The following is a 14,668-nucleotide window of genomic DNA, read 5'->3' as shown; positions in this document are numbered from 1 at the left end:
TGGTGTTTTTCTGTATTTTTGTGTCCTCGACTTTTGACATATTATGGGAGTTTTAGATGGATGATGGTACGTTCCATTTCTGAAGTTTAAAATGAGGGTTTTAATATTCCTCTTGCCACAGTGATAAGTGTGTATCAGGAGTACACCATAAAAGACTAATATTACCACCCACAGATGACAGTAATGCAGTGCAGTGGATGGTAATGATGGTGACCGGCAGCTTCTGACTAGAATTGTCCATTGTTTTATTTTCATGCTTACCTTTATTTACAGAGATTTCTACTTTAGTGAGTGTGTCTGATCCCCACTTAGACACGCCACAGTAATAAACTCCAGAGTCTGTTAATCTGAGGTTTTTGATGGTGACAGAAACGCTCCGTGCAGTCACAGTGTTCAGTATAGAGTATCTGCCTTTAGAAACAACATCACCTTTCTGAGTTTCAATTAAAACATCAGAATATCTGCACGGGTCACGACAGAAGTACTGTTTTGAGTATATGTATGAATCTTTATAACTGCAGTTGATTTCCACACTGCCTCCTTCTGTTCCAGTGAACACAGCTACAGTTTTCTTCTGCGCAGCCAAACCCATCAGAACTAGAACACAATCAGAACAGAAGCATTACAAACTGCAGCTCAACACTCCAGAGCTGTTAAACACCATCAGCTATAATAACAGAGGATAAAATATAGTGATCATTAATATGAATATTAAATATTTTACTTCTAATATTGAAATTCAGTCATTTCAACAGTGGTGGACATTCTGATATAAATTTAATTATGTTACTGTACTTTAAAACATAATTTGTTTTTTTCTTTGTATTTAAAGTTTGAGTTACTTTTTCCTTCAACTTTACTACATATTAAACTCAATGATCTTACTTTAACTCCACATTTTAATATCAAATGTCATACTTTAACTCAAATACATTTCAAACACAGATATCTTACTCTCACTCCTACATTTCAAACTCAAATATCTGACTTTAACTCAAATACATTTTAAACTCAAATGTCTTAACTTAACTCAACTACATTTCAAACTTAAATACTTTTCATTCCACTACATTTCAAACCTTAATATCTGACTTTAACTCAAATATATTTCAAATTCAAATATCATACTTTTAACTCCACTACATTTCAAACTGCAAATGTATTACTTTACCTCAACTATATTTCAAACGCAAATACATTACTTTACCTTAACTATATTGAAACTCAAAAATTGTAGTTTTTTTTCCACTACATATCAAACTCAAATATCTGACTTTAACTCAAATACATTTCAAACACAAATGTATTTCTTTACCTCAACTATATTTCAAACTCAAAAATGTTACTTTTTTCCACTACATATCAAACTAAAATATCTGACTTTAACTCAAATACATTTCAAACTCAAATGTCTTTTATTCACTGCATTTCAAACGTAAATATCTTACTGTAACTCCAATATTTTAAACTCATATATATTACTTTACCTTTACTACAGTTCAAACTCAAATATCTTACTTTAACTCCTGCATTTCAAACTTAAATATTTTACATTAACTTAAATACATTTCAAACACAAATATCATACTTTAACTCCACTGCATTCTAAACTTAAATATCCAACTCTAACTCCGACATATTAAACTCAAATATCTTACTTTAACTCAACTACATTTCAAACTAAATATCTTATTGTACCTTCACTACATTTTAAACTCTAATAACTTACTCTAACTCCACTACATGTTTTTGAGCTCAAATATCTTACTTTAACTCCACTACATTTCAAACTCAAAAACCTTAGATAACTCCACTACATTATGCAGAATCTAAGTGCAATGCAGACACCAATCAGGAAGCAGGTTCCTGTTGGAGATACAGTAGCAACGCAGTGCAGCGTACGGTTCAGCATCACACTGTAAAACCTGATGAGTTAAGTGAACTTGTTGTTTATATGTTTAGAGAAATTAATTATATGTATCTTTATATGCAACTAAAGTAATTTGTCCACTGCATTTTCAACTTTTATAAAATATAACATTATTAAATTGATTTTAAAAAAATGATGTACCTTGGAAAAGCAGCAGAAAGCTCAGATAGGATTTCATTCTTCTCCGGGCATCACTGAAGATCTTCCTAGATAAATTTAAACACAGATCAGGCCAGATCAGAACTCAGCATGTGTCTGTGTGTCCCGTCTGAACTCTGAGCTGCAGATCTCTGAGATGAACACCAGCAATTTCTTCTAGTTCTTCACAATGAGCTGGAGGAGGAAGCAGTGATGTATTCTCAAAAGGAAGGAAACACTGCAGAGCGGAGAGACCTCTGCTCTCTGGTAGAGCAACACCTCCACACTGCGATTAAACATTAGCCCTGCACTCATTTCTCCAATATTTTATTAATTAATATGCTTTAAATTCAGTCAGTCACTGCTGAAGTCTAGGAGAGGGGCAAGGTTGGCAAGCTCCTCCCTCCAATTCCATATGATTAAAAAAATGCCCTTTAGAGAGGCAAAAATAGAAAATTTCCCAATCGCATTTTTTTCCAAGCTAAGAGGCTTTTATTGTCATCACATCTGAATACAGGTACACAGTGCAACGAAATTACGTTCCTCTGGAACCATGTTGCAACATAGAACAATACAATGTACAACAAAGTGCAGACGTTCAACGAATGTGCAACATAAAACTTTGAAACTACAATAAATACAATTAAAAACAGCAGACAAGAGACAATTTTACAGACAGGACAGTGCAGTACCGATATGCTACAAATAAAATGTGTGTTAAGGGAATAGTGTGCGGAGATATGTAACATACTGCAACTCATTTGTACCCCTATCCCATGTTTTAAAATGTAAAATAACACTGCTTCACTGATAGATGCAGACAGATTAGAGCCCAGAAGGACTACAAGACACATGCAAAGCTGAGCTTCAGCTACAGTTAGCTTACATTATCAGAGTTACTTGTAGAGACAGGTGTTTCGGGATGCTCATTGCTATCTTACACCCCACCAACAGTCTATTTTCATGTCTTTCACCTTTCTCCTGCGTTGTTTAAAAAGCAACGGAGCTTGTGAATATATCTTCACCAATGGCAACGGAAAACAGTCAAAATATATATATAATATATATATACACTGAATGAACAAGCATGATTGAACAGGTCAGCTTCCTCTGCTAAAAAGTGTGGGACACGTCCAGGTAGCTGCATCCCTGAAATAGCAATGTGCCAAAGTTAAAGCGCATCTGGCTCTTAAAGGGAATGGCAAGTGACACATTAATTGGTTTATTACACGTTATGCAACCAAATACATTCACAATTAATTAAGATAATTTTACATGTTTGAGCTGTGCAAGGCATACTTTTCCCATCATTACGATAGAAAAGACACACTCTAAATCAGGCTGCAAGGTGCACAGTTTATGACTCGCTTATTGATCTAAAAAAATGGCCCTTTGAATCAGACTTACGCTTTAAGACTTGACAACATATTTTTTAACATTTCAGAAAATTATTTATTTATTTCATATGCTCCAACATTAATCATATTTCCCACACAGTAACAGTAAGTGTAACTGAAGCACAAAAAACATGTTAGATCTATATTTTTATGTACATTTTATACCAGACGTGATAACTGTGCTACATGACATATTGCTCTGTACTGCGTATAACACATTCCTATAGCTTTTAACACTCTCACACTCTCATGCTGCAGAGTGGCTGCAACATGCACATGCAACACAAATCTTTTTTTTGTGTGCACTCTAGCAGTTTCTATTTATACTATTAAAAGAAGCCACACTTCCCTTTTTTCTCCAGTTAATAAAAATACATTCAGTTCAGTGTGCATTAAATTTATTCCTGCAAGCTACACTATTAATATATTTACAAAGGGCTGTATTTAATGCTCTTGAAGTTTTTTTTTTACACTGAGAGTAACTTTTCTCCGAGCTGTGGATCGATTCCTTTCGTCTCTTTTTTCTGAGTGAATAATTGCTACTTGCTGTTGTTTTCCCATTTTACTTGGATAAAACACTGATACAGTAAGGAACAGCAGCAGGAGCTCCTCAGATAAGATGAGCGTTTAAGTCCATGGAGCTGAGCTTTCAGTGTATTAGCTTGTTATGCTAACTGACTAGCGTTAGCTAGTGAGCTCTGCCAGTGTGCTTCTTTAGCAATGCTGTTAGACATGGTGCTCTGCAGGAACTCTAGCACTATGGCGTTATGTAAAAAATGCATACCAGTTTTAATTTCCCCTCCAGTATATTGTACAAAAAACTAACTGAGCTGTATCTGAAGCTGTTAGAGCTGAAGTATTTAGCCTGTTTAAGTTCCATAACAAAATAAAAAATAATATTTGTCTGCTTTTGTACATAGGAAAAGTTGTAATGTAATGTAATAATGAAAAATTCTGCCTAAATCACCACTGATTTGATGAATGAATTACATTAATGAATAGAAACTTTACACAGATTTATAATTAATGTACATTTAATATACTACTAATTAACTTCCCCTCTTTCTGAGTGGAAAATCTAACTTGGGGCATTCCAGTTTTTACATTTTCAACATCTGAGTTGGATTAGAATGCAGTATGAGCACTCTGGGTGTAAGTGGTTGTATTCTGGTTGTTCAGATGACTGGAGGACAAGATGGGGGAGCTGAGGTCTTGTAGAGAAAGAGCAGAAGAAAAACCATGTTGGCACAAACCACTCCAAACAGCACGCCGAACACTGCCAGCTCAGCTTTAGACCCTACAGAGGAACAATGAGAGAAGAACAGTAAAATTTAAATACTTGGAGTTAAGACAGATTTTTTAAAGATTATTAATATTTATTTTATAATTTTTGCTGCTATACACAGAATTTTAGCACAAGCATCAAAAAATGCTTGGTTCACTCAGTAGCATCACAGTACTGCGCAGTTGGAGTTCCACTGTATGACTTTTAGCCAGATTTTAACCCTGATTTCCAGTTGAGTTGAGTCTGTGCTAGTTAACTCTAGACTGCAGACTCTAGAGTGCAGTTGGAGTGAATAGCATCTCCCCATTTCCCCATTTTCTCCCCAATTACCCAATTCTCAGCCAATTACCCAACCCACTCATTAGGACTCTGCCTATCACTAGTGATGTCCCAACACACCAGGAGGGTGAAGACTAACACATGCTTCCTCCAACACATGTGAAGTCAGCCGCCGCTTCTTTTCGAGCTGCTGCTGATGTAGCATTGCCGAGCAGCATCATGGCGCACTCGGAGGAAAGCGCAGCGACTGGGTTCCGATATATCAGCTCACAGACGCCCCAGGCTGCGGACATCACCCTTTAGTGATGGGGGAATATTGAAGCTGCATGTGATGGATTATCAGAGGACTCCATTAGGATCCTCTACAACTCTCTATAAACTGAGATGGCTGGCATGTTGTAGTATTAGACATGCATTACACACTTTTTCTGTATGTGCAGCTAAATAATTATTACCCATATCATTTATACTCATGTATTGTTTCTATATTGACAACTGAACCTGTATGTCATGTTTTACTGAGGGCCTGCAATGCCTTCATACAGGAAATATTGATTTCTGTGATTTAGATAATGAAAGAAGGTGAATTAAGGGGGACTGGGATAGTTTTTTGGCTTTGTTCCTGACAATGGAACAAACCAGCCAAACAAATGATCCATTTCTGTTACTCTGAAGATTTTAATTTAGCTGTTTCATAGCTAAAGTTCTGTTTTTTTTTCCTTCACAGAAGAAAATAAACCTTGTATAGCTAAACTGTCCCATTTGACCCTAAATTAATTTCAGTTTTTCAATACAGAAAGAACCTGTTTTCACTTGTCTGCATTAAACGCTCAGATTTTACCCCCAGCCAGTGCCCAACACTGACATGTCAAAAATCACAGGATAGGACCTGCTACATCCCATGACCCGTCCCCGTCCCCATCTGCACCCACAAGATAACACCTTACAGCTTATACCGGTCTGAGGACATTCCCTAGCTGTCTCCTAAAGTAAAACTTTATGATCAGTTTAAATACTGATGTCCAATTCCAACTACTGACCGTGGAATGCTGAAGAAGTGCTGGGAGGAGTTTGTGATGATGTTGATTCATATTCAATGTGAATTTCTAAAAAAAAAAAAAAGGTCATATACAGTATGAATCAGATCATGTGACAAAAACAATGTGTAGTAAATACATTCGTTGTAAAAAAAAAAAAAAAAAAAAAAAAAGCTCATTTTAATCATTTATTGTTTCTGGTAACTTTTATCTTCCTTCCGAATAGCATTACAATCCCACACTTTGTTATTTTTAAAGGGTGTACATTTAATAAAAACTGAATACAGATAATAATACAGTAAAAAGTTGACAGAGAATACTACATGAACATAAAATAAAATGATAAATCTGTCATATGATGATAATGCTATAGAGTTGACATCAACTTAATAATAATTAGCAGTAGATTTTATGTAGATATGAGTAACAATGAAAAAGAAAGCAGAAATATTATTTATTGAATGTATTTGATATTTACTGTGAGCTGAAGACCATGTGGGCTTTGCTGTGGTGGTGTGGAATTCCTTGGATGTGGTGAAAGTATCTGAAAAATATAAATACCCATAATGCTGTAGTTTCTTATCTTAGTGAAGAGGAACAGAAAATATATATCACTTCTATATTCACTAATAAACTTGTACTTTCTGTATGACTGAGGGCCTTCAAGGCCTTCAGAGAGGAGCTGTTGAATTCTGAGACACTTTTTAGCAGCCAAACAAATGATGCAATTCTTTTTCAATGAAGATGTTCTTTTTAATTTTGTCATTTCACAGCTGGAGTTTGGCTTTTTTCTGTTCAGGCAAGAAAATAATCTTTGTATAGGTAACCTATCCTGTTTGACCTTATGTCACCCCAGAAAAAGTCATTTTGGTTTAACTTTTCAATACTGAAAGAACCTGTTTTGTCTGCATTAAAATCTAGGTGTAAACAACCCCCTAAGATGCATTGTAATCTGATTATGACCCAATTACTTAAACCACATTTTAAAGTATTTAGAGATAGATCTTGTCTATATTTAATACAAGTGTAAATAGTATTTAGTATATCCCCTTTTAAAGTGTTTTACACAGGAAAGTAAAATCTGATCTTAGCTGATCACGCATTTTAATGACAAGTGTAAAAAAGTAGATTCAGATACTATTAAAATACAAAACCCCTGGTGTAAACCAGGCCCAAGGTCACTGATAAACTGCTACTTATGATAGAAACAATTATCAAATAGATACAAAATATGTTAAAGACCCAGGAAACACAAGAATTCAGCAAACAAAGATCAGAAAACAAAAATCAGAAAAATTATTAAAACACAGATAGAAAATCACCAACTTTTAACACCTCCTGAGAACTGTGTGGATGTGTGACTGTAGGACTGACCCTGATTTCACACTGGTTTAACATATTTATGTGAAACTGATCATAGTCATAATTAAAAGAAAGCACAGTGCAGACAACAGTAACAAGCTATTAAAATGTGCCAAACAATGCATTTATTAAGTATTTTAATTATTCATGGTATAAATACTATCTAAATACTGACATGCTGTCCATGGGTGAGCAGAGGCACAATACTATTTTTAATCAGAATTAAACATGCTATTTTTACTTTTATGGAAGGTTCATGTGTGGAAAAAATGACAAGCTCTACTTTTATTAGTTTTAACCAGTGGGTGGGTTTATGTCATTTTTGTACATCTAAAAATAACAAGTCAGAACTGTTCTGAAACTATTTGAGTTTTTTATAATTGGCCTTAAATTGGTGTTTTGGTCGCTTCCATGTACCAACCTCTTATTATTCAACTATGGCACAGATATTGCACTCTATGCCCCATTTACTATTTACTCTGCTATTTACTGACAATGCTGATTAGTTAAAATGTTTGTAATGAGTGATGATGCTATTACCTGTAGAACCAGTAGTCTGAGGAGTTGTGCTTAGGTTGACTTGAGCTGCAGAAAATCATCAAACAAGCACATTTTTACATTTTTAAATGTAATATTGAAGAAAGCATTAAAGCTATACAGGAACACATGCAGAATTATTTTGTAAACAAAAAGTGTCAAACAAACCGAAACATGTTTTTATATTTTAGATTTTTTTTAAATACTACAATTAGTTTTGATGACAGGTTTTGTATTTCTCTTTGGCTTCATGATAATCAATGTTATTGTGGCAAGAACTGCTCAACTAAGTAAATAAAAAAAATACAAAAAAAATAGAGGTCAGTTTAGGAAGAGTAAGGTATCCTCAGATACAGTCACAAAGACCATCAAACACGCTATGATGAAACTGGCTCTCATCAGAGTTAACAGCCCTAGAAACTGCAAATTAACAGCACCCCAGATAAGAGCACCTAAATGCTTCACAGAGTATTTTAGTTTGTTAAACACTTTTAAGCTACTACATGATTCCTTATGTGTTCTTTCAGAGTCTGGATCCATTCATTATTCATTTATAATGTAAGAAAAAAATAATGAAATAAGAACATAGAATGAAAAGGGGTGTTTAAACTTTTGACTGGTACTGTATATATAACATATTTGCACTCTGAATTAGACCTAAACCGAGATAAAAAAATATACAAGGTTTACTTCAGTGCTTCTTCATACAACACACGTAGATTTTAATAATAACTATATATGTATATACAGACATGCCAGATGTAAATTTTTTTGCCAATAATGGAACAAAACAGCCAAACAAATAATGCATATCTTTTACAATGAAGACGTTCATTTTAATTTTGTCATTTCACCGCTGGAGTTTGGCAAAGATATAATAATCTTTGTATAGGTAACCTATCCAGTTTGACCTTATGTCACCCCAGAAAAAGTTATTCACTTTGGTTTAACTTTTCAATACTGAAAAATCTGTTTTGTCTGCATTAAAATCTAGGTGTAAACAACCCCCTAAGATGCATTGTAATCTGATTAAGACCCAATTACTTAAACCACATTTAAAAGTATTTAGAGATAGATCTTGTCTATATTTAATACACGTGTCAACAGAATATTGGCTTCTCCCCTTTTAACCCTTGTGTGGTGTTCGGGTCTGTGGGACTCGTTTTAATTTTTCATCAAATGATACTAAAAAAATTTTTTTCTAACTCAAACTCATTGGCATTGGCTCATTTTTTGTGAAAAACATATATCAAAACACATTTTCGATAAACACACACTGTACACCCCCCCTACACATTTATATTACATACAGTATGTTTGGCCAAGGGCTAATAAACATTGCTTCATTTGTAAATTTGAAACTAAACAAATTTTCTACTCATATCTTGAGTTTAATTCATTTTCTTTTACATTTTATTAAAAAACTAATAATTTTTTTTTTTAGCACTTTTTGAAAGAAATGTAACATAAGAAAGGTAAAGGGCAAATATTAACCATGTAATCAGAATCAGAATCAGAATCGGGCTTTATTGGCCAAGTATGCTCACACATAAGGAATTTGTGTTTGGTTACAGTAGCTCACAGTGCACAATAATTGACAATAACATTACAGAAGTAAAACATTTACTCACATAAACACACGCACACACATACAAACATACCTGTAACCTAACTTTACGTGTGCAGAGTTGTATATTTACAGTAAAGTGCTGAGTGCAGCAGTAAGGACACTGGTGCAGTCTGAATAAATAATTAAGTTAAACTGAGTTAAATAAGGCATATAAATATGAGAACAGAAGAATTACTTGCAGAGACAGTACAGTGTGTTGTAGCCACTATCACCAGATTAATAAAGTGCAGTACAGAGGGTGAACAGAGTGAGAGGGATGACATGGATATGGATGTATGTAACAGTCTTGTGTGGATGTAACAGACTGTATCCTGGATGTTATGTTGTAGTGTTCAGCTATTCATGAGAGTGATGGCGTGTGGGAAGAAGCTTCTCTGTAGTCTGGTGGTCTTGATCTTCAGTTGGCTAAAACGCCGTCCTGAGGGGAGACGCTGGAACAGGTGGTGTCCAGGGTGTGACGCATCAGAGACAATGTTCTCTGCTCTTTTCCTGGTTCTGGAGGTGTGTAGATCTGGCAGGGTGGGTAGCTTCACACCGATGGTCCTCTCTGCAGACCTGATGATGCGCTGCAGTCGGTGGATATCATGTTTGGAAGCTGAGCTGCCCCACACTGTGATGGATGTGGTGAGGACAGACTCAATGGTGGCGGTGTAGAACTGCACCATCAACTCCTGGGGCAGGTTGAACTTCCTCAGCTGACGCAGGAAGTACAGTCTCTGCTGGGCTTTCTTGATGATGGTGCTGATGTTGCAGTCCCATTTCAGGTCCTTGGAGATTGTTGTACCAAGGAACTTGTAGGAATCCACAGCCATCACAGTACTGTTGAGGATGGTGAGTGCTGGAAGGGTTGGGGGGCTTCTCCTGAAGTCCACTCTCATCTCCACTGTTTTTGCTGTGTTCAGCTCCAGGTTGTTGTAGTTGCTCCAGAGCACCACCTGCTCAACAACCCGTCTGTAAGCAGACTCGTCACTGTCCCGGATCAGACCAATGACTGTCAAATCGTCTGCAAACTTCAGGATTTTGACTGAGGGATCTGTGGAGGTACACTCGTTTGTGTAGAGTGAGAAGAGCAGAGGGGAGAGAACACAACCTTGTGGAGCTCCTGTGCTGATGGTCCTGGTTCCTGAGGTGATCTTTCCCAGCCTCACCTGCTGCTCTCTGCCAGTGAGGAAGCTGGTAATCCACTGGCATGTAAGCTGTTTATATTGCTTGCAATTTAGGTGAAGCAAGCATGTGTAAAGCATTTTAATGTAAAATTGCTTAATTTTGCTGAATTAAATACAAGAAACAAAGTAAACGAGTAACAAAAATATGAACACCACACAAGGGTTAAGCCAGGCGGACACTGTGCGATTTTTTTAATCGGATGCGTTCTGGAGAGCTCACACTGCACGTTTGAATCGTTTGTCGTGTATGAACAACGCCTGCGATTCATCTGCACACACTGTACGGTCCGACTGACCTGCTGCGACGGGGGAGCTTACACTGCACGTCTAAACGCAGCCCGTAGGCGGAGCTTTCTTTGCGTACAAACTCTCGCTTCAACACAACGCCTTGCAAAAGAAAGCGCTTAGCTTTGCTTATTTGTGCCCTGTTGTGCGCTGAAAGTCCACGGAAGAGACGTACATGGACTCGCAGGTGGCTGAGGCGACATGGACTCTACGGGTTGTCCGTTTTACAGAAGGAGAGCGCATAGAAAAATGACTGCGCGTCAGGCTGCGAAAGAAACACCAGCAGCTTAAATAAAATAAAATAATTTTATTTTTTATTCTGTTTATTGTTTATGTAAAAACTGGTTTTGCAACACTGAATATTAAACAAGCAATCGGTTATTCACACTGGATAGGGACCCTCATTTACAGTGCCGCTGAGCATTAACAGTTTAAAAGGGATTAAAAATATTTATAAAAAATAGGAATAAAAACTGACATTTATTATAGACGAATAAAATATATACGTAAAAAAGGAAAAATAGGACCTTAAAAAAAGATCATAAAAATTTACATAAAAGGTAAAAAAATATATATCTTATGAAGATATATATTTAATGATTTGATTAATAAAAGAAGAAAAATAATTAAAATGAATAAATAAAACATATAAAATATAAACTCATTAAAAATTCGTTTAAAATAACCAAGGCTTTCTGCAGAATAATCAAAGTTTCAGTTAGTTTCAGTTTCAAATCATGAAAACAGCTCACCAAAACCTCAAACTATTCTTTATAATTGACTATATTTACTTACAGGTCCTTTGCTTGTACTTACAGGCCCTTACTTATTTTTATTCAACTGAACTGAGTTTCTGTAGCCTCGCGCTGAATTCAGCTCCGCGCTGCGAAAGAGAGCGAGAGAGAGGCGCAGCGCATTTTGTCTGATTTATCTTGATTAATCAGTACATTTATTAGCTTTAGTAAGTTTAATAGCACTAATTTTACTACACTTCTCCGACCTTATTTATTAAAACGTTTATTTTAGAAGACAGAGGTTATTATGCGGGCAATGCCGCGCGCAATGCCACGCGCTGCGCTAAGCTGGCTTTGCGTGGCTAATATTCTGGAGCACTGGACGAGATTTTAATTAATAAATTAACATATTTATAATTTTAATAAATTTGCCCTGGCGAAAAGAAACGAATTATAAAATATAGCTTTATATTTCTGTGCATGTTTTAAGTTTTTTATAATTGACGGGCAGCACCAGAGGCTGACAATGTGCTTTATTTTTCAGATATAATAGCAAAGTGAAATAAAATAAATTTATGTTTGTCAAAGATATTTTCTCTTTTAATTTTTCTTTTCAAAAACTCCAGCTATTGACTGTGAATAAGCATCTGTTGAAATTCTTAAACAGCAGAATTCCTGTGTCTGCTATATTAAGCTATAAGTCTGTGTACCGAACATAAATATAAATCCTTATAACTGACAGAAATAAATATGACTAATAATTATTTATAGTTACTGTGCAGATTTTTGGGAAAACAGGTCGTGACGTTAAGAAATCGGCCCGCAAAACAGCTCACACTGTGAGACAAGCGACCAAAATTTCTGGCATGTCAGAAATCCCTGGTCGCGTCCGACTGCCCATTCGCAGCTCGTATGGGCAATTAATCGGACATCGCTTCCCCTCTCACACTGCACGACAAACGAAGCACGATCAAGCTAAAATTCGGCCCGATCATGAAATTCAGTCGCATCCGACCAGATCGGGCTTAAAATCGGGCTAAAATCGCACAGTGTCCGCCTGGCTTTAAATTGATTTACACAGGAAAGTAAAATCTGATCTTAGCTGATCACGCATTTTAATGACAAGTGTAAAAAAGTAGATTCAGATACTATTCAAATACATCACTGTTAAACTGCTTTAAATGGCAGACCCACATTTTTACTTGTATAATACTGAACTTGGTGGTTATGTGAACAATTTATCAAGTTTAAACACTGTTTTAATATATTAATGTGAAACTGATCATAGTCATAATTAAAAGAAAGCACAGTGCAGACTACAGTAGCAAGCTATTAAAAGCTGTCAAACAATACATTTATTAAGTATTTTAAGTTATTCATTATTCATTTAAATACTGTAGAAACACTTACACAATACTATTTTAGATTAGAATTAATCATGCTATTTTTACTTTTATGCATAATTTATGTGTAAAAAAAATGACAAGCTTTGTTTTCACTGGTTTTAACTAGTGGGTGGTTTTAGGTAATTTTTGGGGGACTAAATGTAACGAGTCAGAACTGTTCTGAAACTATTTGAGTTTTTTCATTATTGGCCTTGATTTGGTGTTTTGGTCACTTCCGTATACCAACCTCCTATTATTAAACTATGACACAGTTTTTGCACTCTATGCCCCATTTACTATTTACTCTGCTATTTACTGACAATGCTGATTGGTTAAAATGTTTGTAATGAGTGATGAGTGGATGTTACCTGTAGAACCAGTAGTCTGAGGGGTTGTGCTTAGGTTGACTTGAGCTGCAGAAAATCATCAAACAAGCAACACATAAGAATTTCTGTCATAATTTAGTATGTAGTAAATTTTACACACTCTACTCATTCAATGTATTTTAGAGATCTTTTTTTACATTTTTAAATTTAATATTGAAGGCATTAAAGCTATACAGGAACACATGCAGAATTATTTTGTAAACAAAAAGTGTCAAACAAACCAGAATACGTTTTTTTTTTTTTTTAAGAACCACATTTGGCTTTGATGACAAATTTGCACATTTTTTTTGTATTTCTCTGTGGCTACAGGATAATCCATAATTTTATTATGGCAAGAACTACACAGCTAAGTAAATAAAAAAATACTAAGGTAAATAATTAAGGTCAGTCAACCCGAAACATTTTAGGAACATTTTAAAAAGAGTACAGTATCCTCAAGTACACTCACAAAGAACATCAAACATGCTATGATGAAACTGGCTCTCATCAGAGTTAACAGCCCTAGAAACTGCAAATTAACAGCACCCCAGATAAGAGCACCTAAATGCTTCACAGAGTATTTTAGTTTGTTTAACACTTTTAAGCTACTACATGATTCCTTATGTGTTCTTTCAGAGTCTGGATCCATTCATTATTCATTTATAATGTAAGAAAAAAATAATGAAATAAGAACATAGAATGAAAAGGGTGTTCAAACTTTTGACTGGTACTATATATATATAACATATTTGCACTCTGAATTAGACCTAAACCGAGATAAAAAAGATACAAGGTTTACTTCAGTGCTTCTTCATACAACACACGTAGATTTTAATAATAACTATATATGTATATACAGACATGCCAGATGTCATGGGATAGCAGTGTGTAAATGAGTTGTAAAATGTTACCTAAGCAGAGAGTTTGGGAACATCCAAATTAACTTGTGATGTGTTATCTTCTAAGGCAGGGGTGTCCAAACTACGGCCCGCGGGCCATTTGCGGCCCGTTTTCTTTTGTGGAGCGGCCTGTGAGGTATTTTAGAAATAGAATAAAAGTTGGCCCGCTGTTAACCAGGTTTTTATAATATGAGATTCGAAGTTTGAACACTAGGTGTCAAAATCGGGCCAAAGAGTCT

At 35.5% G+C, this 14,668-nt stretch overlaps 1 protein-coding gene across 1 annotated transcript in view; it reads right to left on the bottom strand.

Annotated features, from left to right (window-relative positions):
* Window positions 1-509: 509 nt before the first annotated feature.
* The window catches only part of LOC111192751 (uncharacterized), a 73,029-nt gene continuing 58,870 nt past the window's right edge, over window positions 510-14,668 (bottom strand). Inside the window, exons 6-11 of the mRNA XM_049485870.1 lie at window positions 13,534-13,578; window positions 6,545-6,610; window positions 6,070-6,135; window positions 4,719-4,762; window positions 2,072-2,136; window positions 510-597 (exon numbers count right to left, since the gene is read on the bottom strand). Coding sequence (XP_049341827.1) covers window positions 2,122-2,136; window positions 4,719-4,762; window positions 6,070-6,135; window positions 6,545-6,610; window positions 13,534-13,578 — 236 coding nt within the window. The 3' untranslated portion in view covers window positions 510-597; window positions 2,072-2,121. The remainder of the gene's footprint in view (window positions 598-2,071; window positions 2,137-4,718; window positions 4,763-6,069; window positions 6,136-6,544; window positions 6,611-13,533; window positions 13,579-14,668) is intronic.

This window comes from Astyanax mexicanus, chromosome 12, assembly GCF_023375975.1.
Source record: "Astyanax mexicanus isolate ESR-SI-001 chromosome 12, AstMex3_surface, whole genome shotgun sequence".
Taxonomy (NCBI): Eukaryota; Metazoa; Chordata; class Actinopteri; order Characiformes; family Acestrorhamphidae; genus Astyanax; species Astyanax mexicanus.
This window is presented reverse-complemented; position numbering and strand designations above follow the sequence as displayed.